Source organism: Podarcis liolepis, assembly GCF_965112155.1.
Source record: "Podarcis liolepis genome assembly, chromosome: 1".
Classification (NCBI taxonomy): domain Eukaryota; kingdom Metazoa; phylum Chordata; class Lepidosauria; order Squamata; family Lacertidae; genus Podarcis; species Podarcis liolepis.
Genome location: NC_139554.1, coordinates 29,827,190 through 29,842,541, shown reverse-complemented (window position 1 = coordinate 29,842,541; position 15,352 = coordinate 29,827,190). Strand labels below are relative to the sequence as shown.

General features: G+C 43.2%; 1 protein-coding gene across 1 annotated transcript; it reads left to right on the top strand.

Moving 5' to 3' along the window:
* The first annotated feature begins 63 nt into the window (after nucleotides 1-63).
* AHSA1 (activator of HSP90 ATPase activity 1) lies at nucleotides 64-10,662 on the top strand. Its single transcript, XM_083503302.1, has 9 exons — nucleotides 64-285; nucleotides 4,641-4,831; nucleotides 5,075-5,157; nucleotides 5,438-5,555; nucleotides 6,806-6,894; nucleotides 7,781-7,915; nucleotides 8,439-8,540; nucleotides 9,766-9,817; nucleotides 10,236-10,662. The coding sequence occupies exons 1-9, from the start codon at nucleotides 206-208 to the stop codon at nucleotides 10,406-10,408; spliced, it is 1,023 nt and encodes a 340-aa protein (XP_083359428.1). The 5' UTR covers nucleotides 64-205; the 3' UTR covers nucleotides 10,409-10,662.
* The last annotated feature ends 4,690 nt before the right edge of the window (nucleotides 10,663-15,352 follow it).

Here is a 15,352-nt window from a genome sequence, read left to right as displayed (position 1 = left end):
TACTGGGGGAGTAAGGAGCGGCGGCGGGGGGGGGGAGCAACGGAAGGAAGCTCTCCGGCGGCTGCCGGAAGCTGGGAGGCGGCGCGGCTGCCGGCGGCGCTTCTAGTAGCTTCCAGACGCGCGGCGAGAGAGCGAGGGCGACGGGCGCTCGCCAGCCAGCCAGCCGGGCAAAGGCAGAAGCGGCGAGTCCTTCGGCGAGGCGCTGATGGCCAAGTGGGGAGAGGGAGATCCGCGCTGGATTGTGGAGCAGCGCGCGGATGCCACCAACGTCAACAACTGGCACTGGTGGGCGAGAGGGGCCGGGAAGGCAGCGGGGGCTGGGGGGGGCGGAGGAGAAGTGGCTCGTGTTTGGGGGGGTGCAGCTCTTCCCCTGAGGGCTTGGGGGGAATAAGGGCGGCCGTGCTGCCACCGCCACACCCACAGCCACCCACACCCCCGCGGTTGCGGGGACGCGTGCCTGCTTCTCTCTTCCTGTCTCTTGCCTCTGACCCCTTCGCACGAGATTCTCCACCGCTTATGCGTGTTCGCGCCGGAGTCACTTCCTTTCGGGTTCGGTGGACCTTACTCTCAAATAAGTGTGGTAAAAGATTACAGGGGCGAGGGGAGATAGAGAAACCTCCCTGGCCTGGTTTAACCTCCTTAAAAAAAAACCAAACAGCTGGATCTGTAGAAGGGCAGCTAGTGAGAGTTTGGGTGCTTTTTGGCATGGAAAAAGAAATATGATCGCTAGCTACTTTCAGATCAAGCTGCGCTGAAGTGCATGGGAGCTGGGGACTGGTTAAAGCAAACAAAAACGTTGGCAGTCTTTTCTAGGGGTCAGGTGTGGCATTTGGCAAAGCCAGCGAGTGCCTGCTGAATAAAAGTAGTTTTCAACAGGGAGGCAGCCCCTCCACCTGTATCATAATCTGGTGCTGCACGAGCACTCTCCAGAATAGGAAGCGCCTTGTCATTTTTAATGGTGTGTTTGTGCTTACTGTGTTTCTGACATGCAAAGCCATGCTTTTTGTTTAGCTGGGTTGCTGTATCTGATTGCTTTTCACACTGATTTGCGGTGTGGTAGTTGTGGAGAAAGTGGGTAGACAGGAAGTGGTGGTATCCAGGGAAACTGTTCCAGGAGCATTTTGAGAATGGGGGAGGATTTCATTCATTGCTTCCTTAATGTGGAATTAATGATGACAAGATAGGAATCAGTCTTAATTTGAAAAATGGTGACGCAAGTTGTCTTAAGCAAACTAGCAATTCTGCCACATACAAATTCATGGATGATTTGACAACAATTTTCATATAAATACAGCTTCCAAACACAGAAGTAATATTCCTGAGTGCAGGACACTGATAGCAGAGAGGGTGGCTGTTGCTCTCACATCATGTATGTAAGCTTTTCAGTAGTCACTATGGGAGACAGAGTGCTAGGGAAACCCAGCCAAATGGGCGGGGGTATAAATAATAAATTATTATTATTATATGAACTAGAATAATTTTTGTGTGCTGCTGTAATAAAGTCATTTTTCTAGTCCAATAGAAATGGACCAGAAAAACCTGCAGATGTAGGATGCCTTCATATTGTCACTTGGTCATGTACATCTGCTATTATGTATAGCATTTTATTTTTTGTTTCTTATTGAAAATCTTTTCATGCGATTGCCACCACACTTACTGACCTGGGCAAGGAGTGAACTATGCACAATATTTTCAAGCAGCTGCTGTGCACAGTGTGGCTTGTGTAAATATGGCATTTTGCCAGCAGTGCAAAGACCAAGTGCCAATGGCACTTTACACCTTGATTTATTATGGTATGGACTCTTGTGAACAGCCGCTTAAGGATGCTGGAGACCTCTGATGAAACCCAAGTAGAAGTTGCTAGTGTTTGCTTATTTGTCTCATGTCTGTAATGGATATCAATCTGGCAAATATGACCAGTGTTTGCTGTTGCTTTCCATCTGCAAATTGTATGTAATTGATTATGCCAGCACCACCCCACATTTGCATTGTGTTTCCTTTGCATAGAAATGAATGGGGTGGGATAAAGTAACAACAGTGTAATTATAATACGCAAGTTACATAATTTTACCACAGCGCACAGTGAGACAAATAATGCAAGTTTTGGCAGAAGATGAACTGCAGCAGAATGGAGAAAATGCTGCATGTGATAAATACAGGGTGGAACAGAAAACGGTATCTTCTTCCATCCCTAGTAGCAACCCACGGCTTTCAGGATTAGTATAAAGAAGTCCAGTCCTACCCTTTTGTGACTATATCTACCAAGTCTATCCTGTTCCTGAGATTTTCAGTCCAATCAGTTTTGCTCCTTATTAAATCCAGGCTCTTCTGCATCTTTAGACAACTAGAAACATGATCACCATGCTCTTAATTTGTGATGAGTGAGCAGCTGCTATTTTTTCAGCTGCAGGACACTTTAAAGGAGGAAGGATAAATACTGTAGGTTCCCTGCTCTGGGAACTTGCCAGTTAAATTAAACCACAGGGGAGATATGCCCTGTCTCTTTGAGCATCATGGTTAATTCATATCCGAGGAAGGTGTGTGTACTTCTCTAGAACCATGGAGAGCTCTCCAGTTAGCAGCAGTTTCTTCTGTCCTCCTGCCCCAACCTTGGGGGGTGCGGAGCCAAAAAGAAAAAAACAGTGACATAGGCAGTATGAATTGAGCCAGCAGCTCATTCTGCAGTGGTGAGCAAGCTGTAGTTTCCAAGGGTATGTAATGCTAATGCAGCAGCACTCAAGCAGCTGTGAAACACATAGCCATCTTCAACTTAAGAAGCACTCTTTGTTTTTACATGCAGATTCTACAGAAACATTTTATCTAGATTGGTTTTCAAAGCAGAAGCCTGATGTATTGGAATTTAGTTCTTGTATTTTAAGGAGCAGGAAAGGGGAAATCTGTTTGTATAATCTGTTTCTGTCATGTTACAAGTTACTTCTCCTGGGTAGATTAACAGCTATGATCTCAGCTGTTTGTGAGTTCACTCCGTCCATCCACCTAGTGGTTCAAGATAATCCTGTGGGTTGGCTAGAACTGTACATCCTGTTCTTTCATTGAAATATAGGAACCTGCTGGGATTGGACTACTCATTAAGCGTGTGTATGATGCCATTCTCATGTTGCCAGATTATTTTACCAAAAAATATAATTTTTAAATGAAATAAAAAAGTAGGTTCCACAGCAACAGTGATTTGACCTTGGAATTGTATCTGCGTCTAACTAGACGCAGGCATGGCCAAACTTGGCCCTCCAGCTGTTTTGGAACTACAACTTGCATCATCCCTAGCTAACAGGGCCGGTGGTCAGGGATGATGGGAATTGTAGTCCCGAAACAGCTGGAGAGCCAAGTTTGGCCATGCCTGAAATTTACTAGACAGTAGTGAGAGCTTCAACAATATGCTTTGGTTGCACCACAGCTAGGAAGTTAAGAGTTAAGAAGGAAGTTTTGGGGCTTGTATATCTCAAGCTTGAGCCATCCTATTGTATTAGAAGCATAGCACTGGATAACTAAGTTATACTTTGAAATTAGTGCACTTAGTTATTCATGCACATTAATTAAAGTGGCCTGGATTCAGCTAGCCCTGTGCACCAGCAGAGCTCTTGCTAGTACAGTGAGGCCTTGCCCCCCCCCCCCTGCACACCCACCCAGTCCATTCTGGAGAACTCCAAGAACAGTGCATGGGGGAAGGAGAGGGGGGATTGCTCTGTCTGGCAAGCAGGAATGCTTGCACTAATGGAACAACCAGAAGAGGGTGACGTTGAATTCCTCCCAGTGGATCTAACTCTTATGTTGTCTAGCTGTTTCTGGTTCATAATTCTGCTGAAGTAAAGTAACAGATTCAGAATGGGGCTGAGGAAATTGATCAGCCAAGGTTAAATAGGTGGTATGGGTTCTTAGTCATGGTTGGAGCCCTCCTTTATAGATGTATATAGATGTATATTGGACATAATTGGTTAATTGCTGAGTGGTGGGAATTAAGTAAATAGGTTATTTTGTCCAAGTTATGCCCAACTGCCCTACACCTAACATCATATGACATCAGGTGTGGAGCAGGTAGAAACCTGGCTTAGCCAAAAGGGAGTTTGTTAGCAACTGAAAAGTTCAGTGTGAAGTGCTTCAAATAGACAGCACTTCAGAAGCTCCTTTCAAAGCACTATATTGTGCAGTGCTTTGAAAGGGTTTTAGCAAGCCTCAGCAATTGGCGGGTCATGAGAAGCCCCTTTCAAAGTGCTGTCTTGTGAAGTGATATGCAAAGACCCTTGCAAGCAGAAAAGGTAATCTGATGTCAGGTGATCGACAAGTTTGTGGTTCTGCCCACCTGTCAATCTTAGCCCACTAGAGGTGGGAAAGATAGCAATCTGACCCACTGGCCAAATCCAGTTCACCACCGCTGGTGTAGAGGTATACAGAGTGGTTAGTCCAAACCCTTGGTTACCCTCTTCCATGTGTCCCTAAAAGAAGTCAGTTTTGGAAGTGTAACTTTTCAAGATATATAGCCAAATACCACGTGTTTCCAGGGAATGGGACAAAGGGGGTGTAATCAATGCATTGAAAACTAACTTTGCAACACTGGAGCATTGAAAAGCACCAGCTGTTCATTACTGCCTTTTTACATTTTGAGAATTTTGTTCTTTTCTTAGGACTGAAAGAGATGCATCTAACTGGTCTTCAGAGAAACTGAAAAGTTTGCTTCTGGCTATTAGAGCAGAGAATGCAGAGGGAACTTGTGAAGTGACAGAAGTGAGTAAATTGGATGGAGAAGCCTCAATCAATAACCGCAAAGGAAAGCTGATTTTCTTTTACGAGTGGAATATCAAGCTGGCTTGGACAGGTGAGTTTTCCTGCTTTGTTTTTAGCTACGTAATGTGATCTTGTTGTAGAGTTCTGGAGGTTGAATTGTCAAAAAGCAGAATTTCTACAGTCTTTTCAAATAGTGAGGAAGCAGATAATAACCCCCTTCTCCAAGGGAAGAGAGAAAGGGAATTTAGAGACTTTTCTAGAATGCCAGAACATGTCAGAAGTTGCTGTTAGAAAGCGAAATTGAGCAATTCATTCAGTATATTGCTTTTCACAGGCACTTCAAATACAGGTGTGAAGTATAAGGGATATGTGGAGATTCCCAATCTGTCAGATGAAAATGATGTTGATGAAATTGAGGTAAGAACACAGTTACAGATTATTTTCCTGATTTCTGCTTCGTTGAAGAGGGATCAGATATCCGAGTAGTCCCAAGTTTTATCTCTCTTCATCTTTTTATTATTTTTAAGCCCCATAAGTTCATATCTGATTTCTACCATTCAAATCCACAAACAGCTACCGTCATTTAAGTAAAAATAATTTCATGTATGCAGCACAGGGTGGAGGAGTATGTGCAGTGAAAACAGATTTGTCCTGTTGGAACCGTATGAATTCCCGCCCCCCCCCCTTTTCTTCTCAGATCAGCGTTAGTCTTGCCAAAGATGAGCCAGACACCAACCTGCTAGCTTTGATGAAGCATGAAGGTGTAAATCAGATCAGCAGTGCTTTGGAAACTTACATTAGCACTCTCAAAACAGGTAAGTACAGAGGGGTAAAAGAAATAGTCGAGTCAAAGCTGTTCTTGTGGAGGACGAAGGAGTTTCAAAATGTGTTAGAAATAGTTTGCTTAGAATAAACTTGTCTATTTTTGTCATACATCTTAACCCCCTGTTCACCTGTTCTGGCCTTGTCCTCTCCTGCATCCCCTGGCACCGTTTCCTTCTGCAGCACCCACCGCTCCCCCTAACACCACGTTGGTGACTGAATGTCTGCCGCAAGGAGCCTATTCTATTTCAGTAGGCTCCCTGCATGATTCGCACCCTGATCTTTCAGGCTTTTTAATCTTGTGGAGAGCTTATTTGAGTAGAGCAGGCTCCCCACCGAAGACACGCAGCCCCCAACATGGGGAGGGTGGTGGGTGGGCTGCAGAAATGATGGCAGAAGCAGCCAGAGACCAATGGGCTGGTCTCCTCTTTCCTTGGCATGAGTGGTGGAGAGTGAGTGTGTAGGGCTTTAGTTTCATATTGCCTGGATTACTGTAGCAAACCGTGTGGGGCTTCCTGTGAAGATTCTTTGGAAGCTTCAGCTAGTACAAAATGCTACTGCTAAAATTCTAACATGTAACAGGTTTGGGGAGAATGTCAGTCCCATACTGTAGCAGCTACACTGGTTGTCAGGGTGTTCCTGAGTGCAGTTCAAAGTACTGGTTATCACTTGCAAAGCTCTAAATGGCTTAGGACTTGTGATACCTCAAGGACCTTCTCCATCCTCTGCTTGTCTACCAAAGTAAATCTGGTGAGGCAAGACTCCGTTCAAGGATGTGAAGAATTACCGTTTTCCATCTCAGTGCTGATAGTAATTATTATGGATTATTTGTCTCAAGTAGCACCAAGGAAACTGCCACCACATCGCTGTGGGGGGGGGGAGCCTTGTGGGCCACATTAGTGCATACCTGCACTAGAGAACTTGGAGTTGTGGTCTGAAAATTATATATACCTGCCCTGAGTTTACCAGTTGAACTTTAGGCTGCATGTCTCTAATATAGTATCATGCAATTATTGTTTGGCCCTCTTTCTTGATCTCAAAAGCATTTGTATAGCTTTCAGTACATCCTCTTGGAGGTGATAAGTTCCAGTGTTATAAATTTATCAAAGTGTGTGGTAGCTTTCTTATCCCATTTTCCATGACATCCTGCCTTCCTTTAATGATGCTTTGTTTGTTATGAAATGTGGTTTGCGTTTCTTTCTAGATGCTTTGCATGGAATAAAAAGATTTTAATACCTTTCAGAGTTTACCCAAGGCATGATCTTACCCACAGTGAATGGTGAACAATCAGAGCTCCCACCTCAGCCTGTACGCAAAGCAGAGGAACGGAAGGTAAGAGCCCAAGGTTCCAGGTGTATTTTATAGGTTAACATTTCCTTGCTCTGATGGAATGAAGAATAAGGCACAGGGCTACTTTACACTCCTAGTGGCAGCAGACTTAGTGGTGTGGCATATGAGGTAGCTCTGGGCACTAAGCAGTTTTGATAGGAATGTGAATATTCTGTGGCATACAATTGGACCAAAATTCTTGAGGGAGTATAACAAAAACAGATTGCAGTATCTTGAAGATTGGGGACTACTGGAGTCCAGTGAGGAAGAAAAGTGGCTGAAGGTTGGTGCCTTGCTCTTGCATCAGCTGCAGGGAATGAGCCATCTTATTAGCAGGGTTCTGGATTAATTATTTTGCTCCAAATCTCCCCCCGCCCCTAGCAAAATGAGGCAAGTGGCCTAGGGAGAGAGTATTTTCCTTGGTGGCACCCCATTTATGGAATGCTTTCCCAGCAGAGGCTTGCCTGGCATCTACGTTGTGGACCTTTAGCTACCAGGTGAAGATATTTTTATTTTCCCATGTCTGGAGCGGGATTCAGCTACTAGCTCTGCTAGTGGGAGCCTGCCCAAGGATTTCTGCTAGTGCAGCAACGCTTGGGGGTCTTGGGAGCGCCATAGTGTTACACTGCATTCCTTAGTGCTGTTTACATGTATACAATTCCCACCCCCCACCCCCGCTTGCTTGCTTTTTATGCTGGTTTTATATTGATTGCATCTGGCTTTTAGGTTGTGCTTGTACTGATTTGTATTGCATATAGTTTCTATTGTTTTCACAATTTTTAGATTGTATTTTGAGTGCTGTTCTTTTTTTAAAAAAAGTTTGTAAATCAACTAACAAAATAAACTATCAGTTAATATATGTTTTCATTGTAACTTATTCTATTTTTAGACCACTGAACCAGTTGCTGGCAATGCACTTAAATCCAAATCCGTAGGAGTCAAGATTCCTACTTGCAAGATAAACTTGAAGGACGTTTTCTTAACATCTCCAGATGAACTGTATAGAGTGTTTATCACACAAGAGGTAAGTTGCAGGTCTGTCTATAGGTCCTTTTCTGTCGAGAAGTCCTTGTATGCTTCTTAGATTATATTTGGTTATAAATATCTCTACTGGTTGCTTAGACTAACGTCCTCCCCATGTTTCTCCTATTAGCTCGCACACAGAGGGTGTTGTGGTTGGTACTCTGCAGCAGAAGCGACCTCTAGGAGATATTTCAGGGATTATGGGTCACTTTGTTTCTTCTCAGTCTGGAAGGGTTATATGTTCTTTCAGCAGGAGACCTACTTCCAAACAAGCTCCCACAGAGATGAGCATTTGCTTCTGCTTATTTGGAAATGAAGTGGCAGCCAAGAGGTGCTACTTTCATCCTTGAAAGTGCCCCCGTCCCCAGTGGAGATGGTACTGGAATCAGGACTCAGATTCCAGAGTGCTAGAATCAAGCATCTATTTCTGTTGTTTCAGTAGATTGGGTGGAAGTCATAGTCATTTTAATGCAATGGGTCACCTTGCTACTTGACTCACTGATCATAATTTTTTTTTTCTGCAGATGGTCCAGGCTTTTACTCACTCACCTGCCTTTTTGGAGGCTGACAAAGGAGGAAAATTCCAGCTGCTAGATGGCAGTGTCACTGGAGAGTTCACTGAACTAGTAAGTACTGTTGACAATACATTTTCTGTTGCTCAGTAGCTGGGATGTGCCTTCTTTTTAGCCCATGATCTGTTTCTTTTGTAATGCTCTGAACATTTATGTTGCGAATTGCCCTGTGATCTTTGGATGAAGGGTGTTGTACAGATAATAATAATAGTAATAATAATAGTTCTTCTTCTGAAGAAGTGTGCTTGCACACGAAAGCTCATACCAAGAACTAACTTAGTTGGTCTTTAAGGTGCTACTGGAAGGAATTTTTTTGTTTTGACTATGGCAGACCAACATGGCTACCTATCTGTAACTAGTAATAATAATAATAATGCTAATGCCTGTACTACCTTACCAAGTCTAAAATTGGATAGACTCTTTTGTGTTGCTGATGGTTAGCTGGAAATACACATCTTTTCCAAAAAACAAATGGATAATATTGGCCGAGTTCAGACATAACAAACTCAGTTTGATTAGGCAGACACAAGCATTGCACCTTTATGCTCCTTCCTCCTTCCCCTTTGCACTGTCAGAATGAAAATGATGCTTTCCTGGTTTAGATTTAACAGGTAATCAGTTTAAGAAATCCTGGAGGTTATTCACTACAGAGCAGGAGGGGAGGGGAGGAGACAGTGTACGTACGCAAAGCAACCTTCATTCTTCTAAACTGTGGTTATTTCTGAACCATGTCTGGTTCAGAGAAGAAATGTTATGAAGGCAAGCTTGGTGAACTGTAGCTAAACTTAGATCATTTTGATCTCAATAAATCTCTCTACAAAAGGAGTTGGTATTTTGAGGAAAGGGCTGGTTTTGTGATGTTTTTATTGCTGTTGTTGGTGTTCTTAATGGATCTTTTAAACACTACTTTATTTATATTTCATTACCTTTAAATGATTGTCTTTATTGTGTTTTTAGCTATTTCTGTTTTATGTGCATAAGCTGCCTTGAGTCCTGGACTGGGAAAGGAGGAGGAGGAAGTAGACAGACAGACAGACAGAACCTCCTTTCTTTGCACAGTGCAGTTCTGATAACAGTTGCTCTGTTGCGCTTGTTAATTATAGAAAAAAGAGATGTAGTTGCACATTACTCATTAAGCGTTATATGTATTTAGACCCTGAGCTACTCTCACATAATATTGACACCCCCCCCCAGCTTTTTTCAGTATAATCTCTGTCACTCTCTTGGTATTCAAATGAAAATATACCTGGTAGATAACTAGGCTTCCCTTCCTTTCCAGGTTCCTGAGAAGCAGATTGCAATGAAGTGGAGATTTAAAACATGGCCAGAGGGTAAGTTATTCTACTTCATATAACAAAGTAGAAAACTGCATATGTTTCAGCTATACTCTGACTATGTTGTACTAGCAGTGGTACCCATTATTAAATTGTAAGATGCTTGAAAGCACAAGCATTTCTCAGTTGGTTACTAGCCTTGGCCTTGGTTGTGCTATGTTTTTGCTTGGCTTGTACGGCAACTGGTGCATTGGCTGTACTTATTACTGGGAATCTGCCCTATCATACAGGATATGACATATTTAAAGGGTAGATTGGTTAAGAGTTGAGTGTTTCCCAGCTGTTGCGATCTTGGGAAGAAGAGCAGATTTCTTCTCTTAACCATATCAGGAAAGAAGCAGATAGTTTGTCTGGCTGTGTTTCTCCAGGCTGTGTCACACTGCTGAATGTTGGGGTTTTTCTTTGGCTCTTTTAGGACACTTTGCAACCATCACTTTGACGTTCATCGACAAAGCTGGTGAAACAGAAATCCGCCTGGAAGGAAGGGGCATCCCAGCCAACGAAGAAGAGAGAACAAGGGAGGGCTGGCAACGATACTATTTTGAGGGCATAAAACAGACGTTTGGTTATGGAGCCCGATTGTTTTAACACTGGCTACTGCGGAGAGTCTCTACCCAAAGATTCTGCCGTGTGAACTGATTTGCTTCTTGTCTGTCCCTTTCTTATCCTTTGTTTCACTGTTGTGATAAGCAGGATGGCCGGATGGCCTTGAAGGCCACTGAGCAGCACAGATTCCAACTTGTCACTGCTCATGCATGTCTCCTGCTGCAGGGGATTCAAAAGGTGGATTCTCATAAATGTATATACACCCGTATTGCTAAATAAACATAACTTAAAGAAGACGTACTGGCTCTTATCTGAGTAGAGAGATAGGAGGGAAGATATTTCAGCTAAGTAATAGTCTTACTTCTATAATAGAGAATAGAAGGCAAAAGACAGAGGCCTCGTATTCCAGTTTGCAGGTTTAGGACATTCCCCCCCCCTTGCTTTCCAGAAATTCCTTAGAAAAGTTTGCAACACATCTTGGGCTAATGACATATTTCCTGTTTTCTTCTGATGGGTGCTCAGCTGTATTATCTCTGTGGTGGCCTTTTATCTGTGAACAGGCATTAGTAGCAGAAATCTTTAATGCCCATCAAACTCAGAATCCTGGCTCTTTCCAAGTTATACCTTATTTAAACCCCTTTAAAAGGAAGCAGAATGAAAGCATTGAGAGTTGTGGGCAGCAGCATATTAAGCCACAGTTGCATATGACTTCAGCATTATATGCATGTATAGAAGTTAATATATCTGTGGGTTTTTTACAGTGCTAGAGCCTTTCCCATGGTGGGGGGGGGGGGGAATTGTTGCATAAAATGCATTTGAACTGTTAATTACAACAGAAAAACTGAAAGGCATAGGATAGAAAGCCTTTTCATGTGCTGTAACTGCGGTCCTCAGATCTCTTCAGAATTGTGCCATGATAGGATTGTTGGAGGATGTAGCTTCTGCCACACTTCAGAAAGAACAGGCTGTGTTACACATTTTGTAGAGAGATGGTGATAGCGACTAAGAGTGATTCAACATGTGCTTCTAATACAGTCTTGGAGGATGTAAGTGATGTTCCATTAGCCTATCCAAAACTGCATTCTTGGGAATAATTCCAAAATTTTACAGTTGAAAGCCCCACATTCTACAATTAAATTAAATTGGTGCAAATATCTACAACAAACTTATTTTGCATACTTTGTGCTATTTCTGTTGCAGGCTTCTTTTTAAAGAGTTTGCAGTTTTGTGTTCAGATTTTGTTGACATATTGAGGAAACAAGGAGCTAAGTCTAAAAGTGGGACGGAGGGTTTGATGTGCTAATTAAAGATGCGCCACACCCCTCTAATACAATGTTGTTGACTATTGGAAGAGACATCTGGCGTGACATTTCTGATCTGGTCTATTTCTGATTGTTGCCTCAGTTTGTGGCAGCTGTGATGTGATTCAAGCGAGGATTTCATTTACACTTTGGGTTAGTCTATGCTTGGTAAACTACCATTACGTCAGCAATGTCCTTACTGTGTGGGACGTATCTAAGACTAAATCCAAGAAGAAAATGTGTGCATTAACTTCTTAAAACCTGTAATGGCCAAAATTGTCAGCAAGGAACAGGCTGGCCTATTAAGATGCCTGTATGGAGATTGATAGGTCTTCCAGAAGTAAGCTATTGCTTATGAAATGTAATGTGACAAATCTTGTTACTCTATACATCCAAGCGCTGCTGTTCTATTGGATTCTTTCTAGCTTAAAATTTGCCTTTGGTATTTATTGTGGCAAGTTGCTCACAAGATGGCAGTATTGCCCAACATAATGGGATGTAGGTTTGTGACAAGGTAGCACTTAATTCTCTCTAGATTTCAAAAGCAGCTGCAGTAGGTTTAGTTATGCTTATGCTATGTGTTTACATTCTGCCAGAACAAATTGCTGGACTAAAGAATGGGGTGCAAATATTTAGAAGCTTAAGATCAATGGCTGGAAAACTGATTTGCAGTGGTTATCTGGAGAAGTCATTCCCAATTCTCCTGCCAAAGTAAGACAGTCCCAGCCGTAAATCCTACGCATGTGGACAGTATGACGGATGGCTCTATGAAATACAATTGTTCACTAAAATTACACAGCTGCTGCTGCTGCAGCAAGTTTCTATTACACATCTTGTATTTAGGGCCTGACACTATAAAAGAATGAAAAGAGTCTAGAGCAGTTTTCTGTGCTAGCTGGTGTTGATGGAGTGGTAGTCCAAAAGAAGGTTTAGATGAGAAGTTTTGAAATACGTTTGACAAGAAAAGTAATTTGGGTTTTCCTGAGCATAAGACAGTTGAGTATACATTTTTGTCCCGGGCATGTTCAAGGGCAGTCAAGCCAAGGGTAAGCAGCACATACAGTCAAACCTTGGTTGTCGAACATAATCCGTTCCGGAAGCCTGTTCGGCTTCCGAAATGTTTGACAACCGAGCCGCGGCTTCTTATTGGCTGCAGGAGCTTCTTGCACTCAAGCGGAAGCCACGTTGGACATTTGGCTTCCGAGAAACATTCGAAAACCAGAGCATTTACTTCCGGGTTTTCGGGGTTTGGAAGCCAAAACATTCCAGAATGGAGTCATTCGGGAACTGAGGTTTGACTGTGCACCTCAAAGGTGGCAGCCCCCGAAAAATAGAGGTTATATAGAAAAATAAGGCTTTGTCTCATAACATACCATTCCCAACCCAAAATGGGACTGAAAAATGTCTGGATGTTCAGGCTGTAGTTGTCTCCCTTCCAGCATTAGTTTTCTCAAAACCTAGCAGAGAAAGGGCTCAACAAGCTTCCCACATCCACTGTGGTATCAGAGTCAGACTTCTATTGAGGCTGCTTTTGAGAAAGGAAAAAACCCTGGAAATTGGGTTCTTAAGAGCAATGCTAATGTCTAATCCATTTTCAGTTATCAGAATTGCAGCCCTTATAACAAACAGGCCTCGTCTACAAAAAAACTGCTTTGCGTGTTGGGCATGGAACCAGCAACTCATTTACTGTACGTATCTGAAACTGTATTTGCTTGCTAAAATAGCATGTTCATGATCTTTAGTAACTGAACATTTTTTGGGCTTCATTGTGATTTCCAGCCTTGTATTGGCTAATACCCAAGGAATTAGGATAGTGAGCTTGTACTAGAGCTGCACCGACTTCCTTGTGCAACACTGGCACAAGTGACTACGTTTTGATTTCTAGATCAGCTGTGGTCTTACAGGGTTAAATGGCAATTTCCCCCATTTGCCAGGTGGAGAATGGTTGGGTGTATTTTGAGTTACAAAAGACTAAAGTGAGTTTTATAGGAAGTGAATTAGCAAGTCAAGGGAGCTTTGGCGTCTTCAGCTAATCGGAGGGAAACGAAATGCCCCACGAAAGTTCTCATTACAGCTTTTCTGCAGAGAATTTCAGCTGGATGATGTAAATCAACTATACGCTATTGCTCTATCCCCACCCAGGGCAGCTGTTTGAGAAGTGCCTGCTTTGTGAACAGGGCTTTGGTTTCTTTCTGGGCTTGTCATCAAACTTTTCAGTAGCACCCTGTTGCTTAAATACACACCCACTCCCAAGCAGCTGGATCTCGCTTTATAGCTTCACAGAAGACTTTGAAATCTGATGCTGGCTACATTTAGCTGCTGGCTCACACCCATTTCATGGTCCCAGTGGAGAGTGCTTTGCATTCTTATCTGAAGGGGGATCCAGCTGCCCATTGAAAGACTAGCCTCCCTTGGCTTTGCTTCAAGTCCTTGTCCATCCTCAGGCTTTAGTCCAGCTGTAAACCTGTCTGAAGACAAACCAGATACAGGGGGACTTTAATGTTGCTCTATTGCAGGAGGCCAGCTGGAATGTTTCTGGAGTCCTGAGGCAGAACAAATAGATGCCCTCCTAAACTCTTTAGGCTCCAGCTGGCTCCAGCTTTTGAGGGGGCGCACGGGAAGTTAGCAATTCATGGAGCAATGAAATGTTACTGCTACTGACTTATCAGGACAGCAGAGTTATAGGGCAGGAACTGTAGGATATCAAGTGTTATGTAAAGATATACAATGGTACCAGTGGTTAAGTACTTAATTTGTTCCGGAGGTCCGTTCTTAACCTGAAATTGTTCTTAACCTGAAGCACCACTTTAGCTAATGGGGCCTCCTGCTGCTGCCATGCCACCGGAGCCCGATTTCTGTTCTCATCCTGAAGCAAAGTTCTTAACCCGAGGTACTATTTCTGGGTTAGCGGAGTCTGCAACCTGAACTGTATGTAACCTGAAGCATATGTAACCCGAGGTACCACTGTAATTGAAAGTCTCGCCTTTTTCTTGACGTTTCTAGGCCTCGCAGTTGTAAAATAGGTTAAGTGTAGCAGGAGAATCTGCTTTAGGCTCAGAAATTAGGAGATAACATTTCATTGACATCATCTCAAAACACTAAACTGTTGCATGCAAATATATGCTGCTTTTCCTCAGAAAAGCAACCATTGCTCAGACCACTGAACATGTAGGCCAGTGTAGGCTACTTGTGACTACAGCAGCCTTTCCCAGCTCAGCTGTATAAGGTAACTGGGAGTTAAGCAGCAGTTGGCTGGATCACAAGAAGGGGCTGCTAGCCTGCGATACGAGATGGGTGAATTTGAGAGAGATGGTAAGAGAATTCTGCATGAAATTCATGGTAGGAAAACTGGGCGACAGACCATTGCTGCCTTCTTAGTTATACTGAGGGTGCCAACGCTGCCGCTAATAAAATGATCACTGTCATCACAGAGAGTCAGGCTTCATTCAAGAAGTTAGGAGTACATCATATTCTCCTGTACTTAACCAATATATTAATTGGTAATTAACACAGCTCAACTGGCTTTGGAGCGTAGCTGTGAGCTGCTACCTACTTCATTACCCTGGAGATCTGGCGAAACAAGAGATTAAGAGTTCCAGCTCTTGATTGATTCTACAAACCCTGGAGGATTAAGGTGCAGAAAGGGTCTTCACTTTCCACCAGCCCTGAATAACAGAGACGTGGG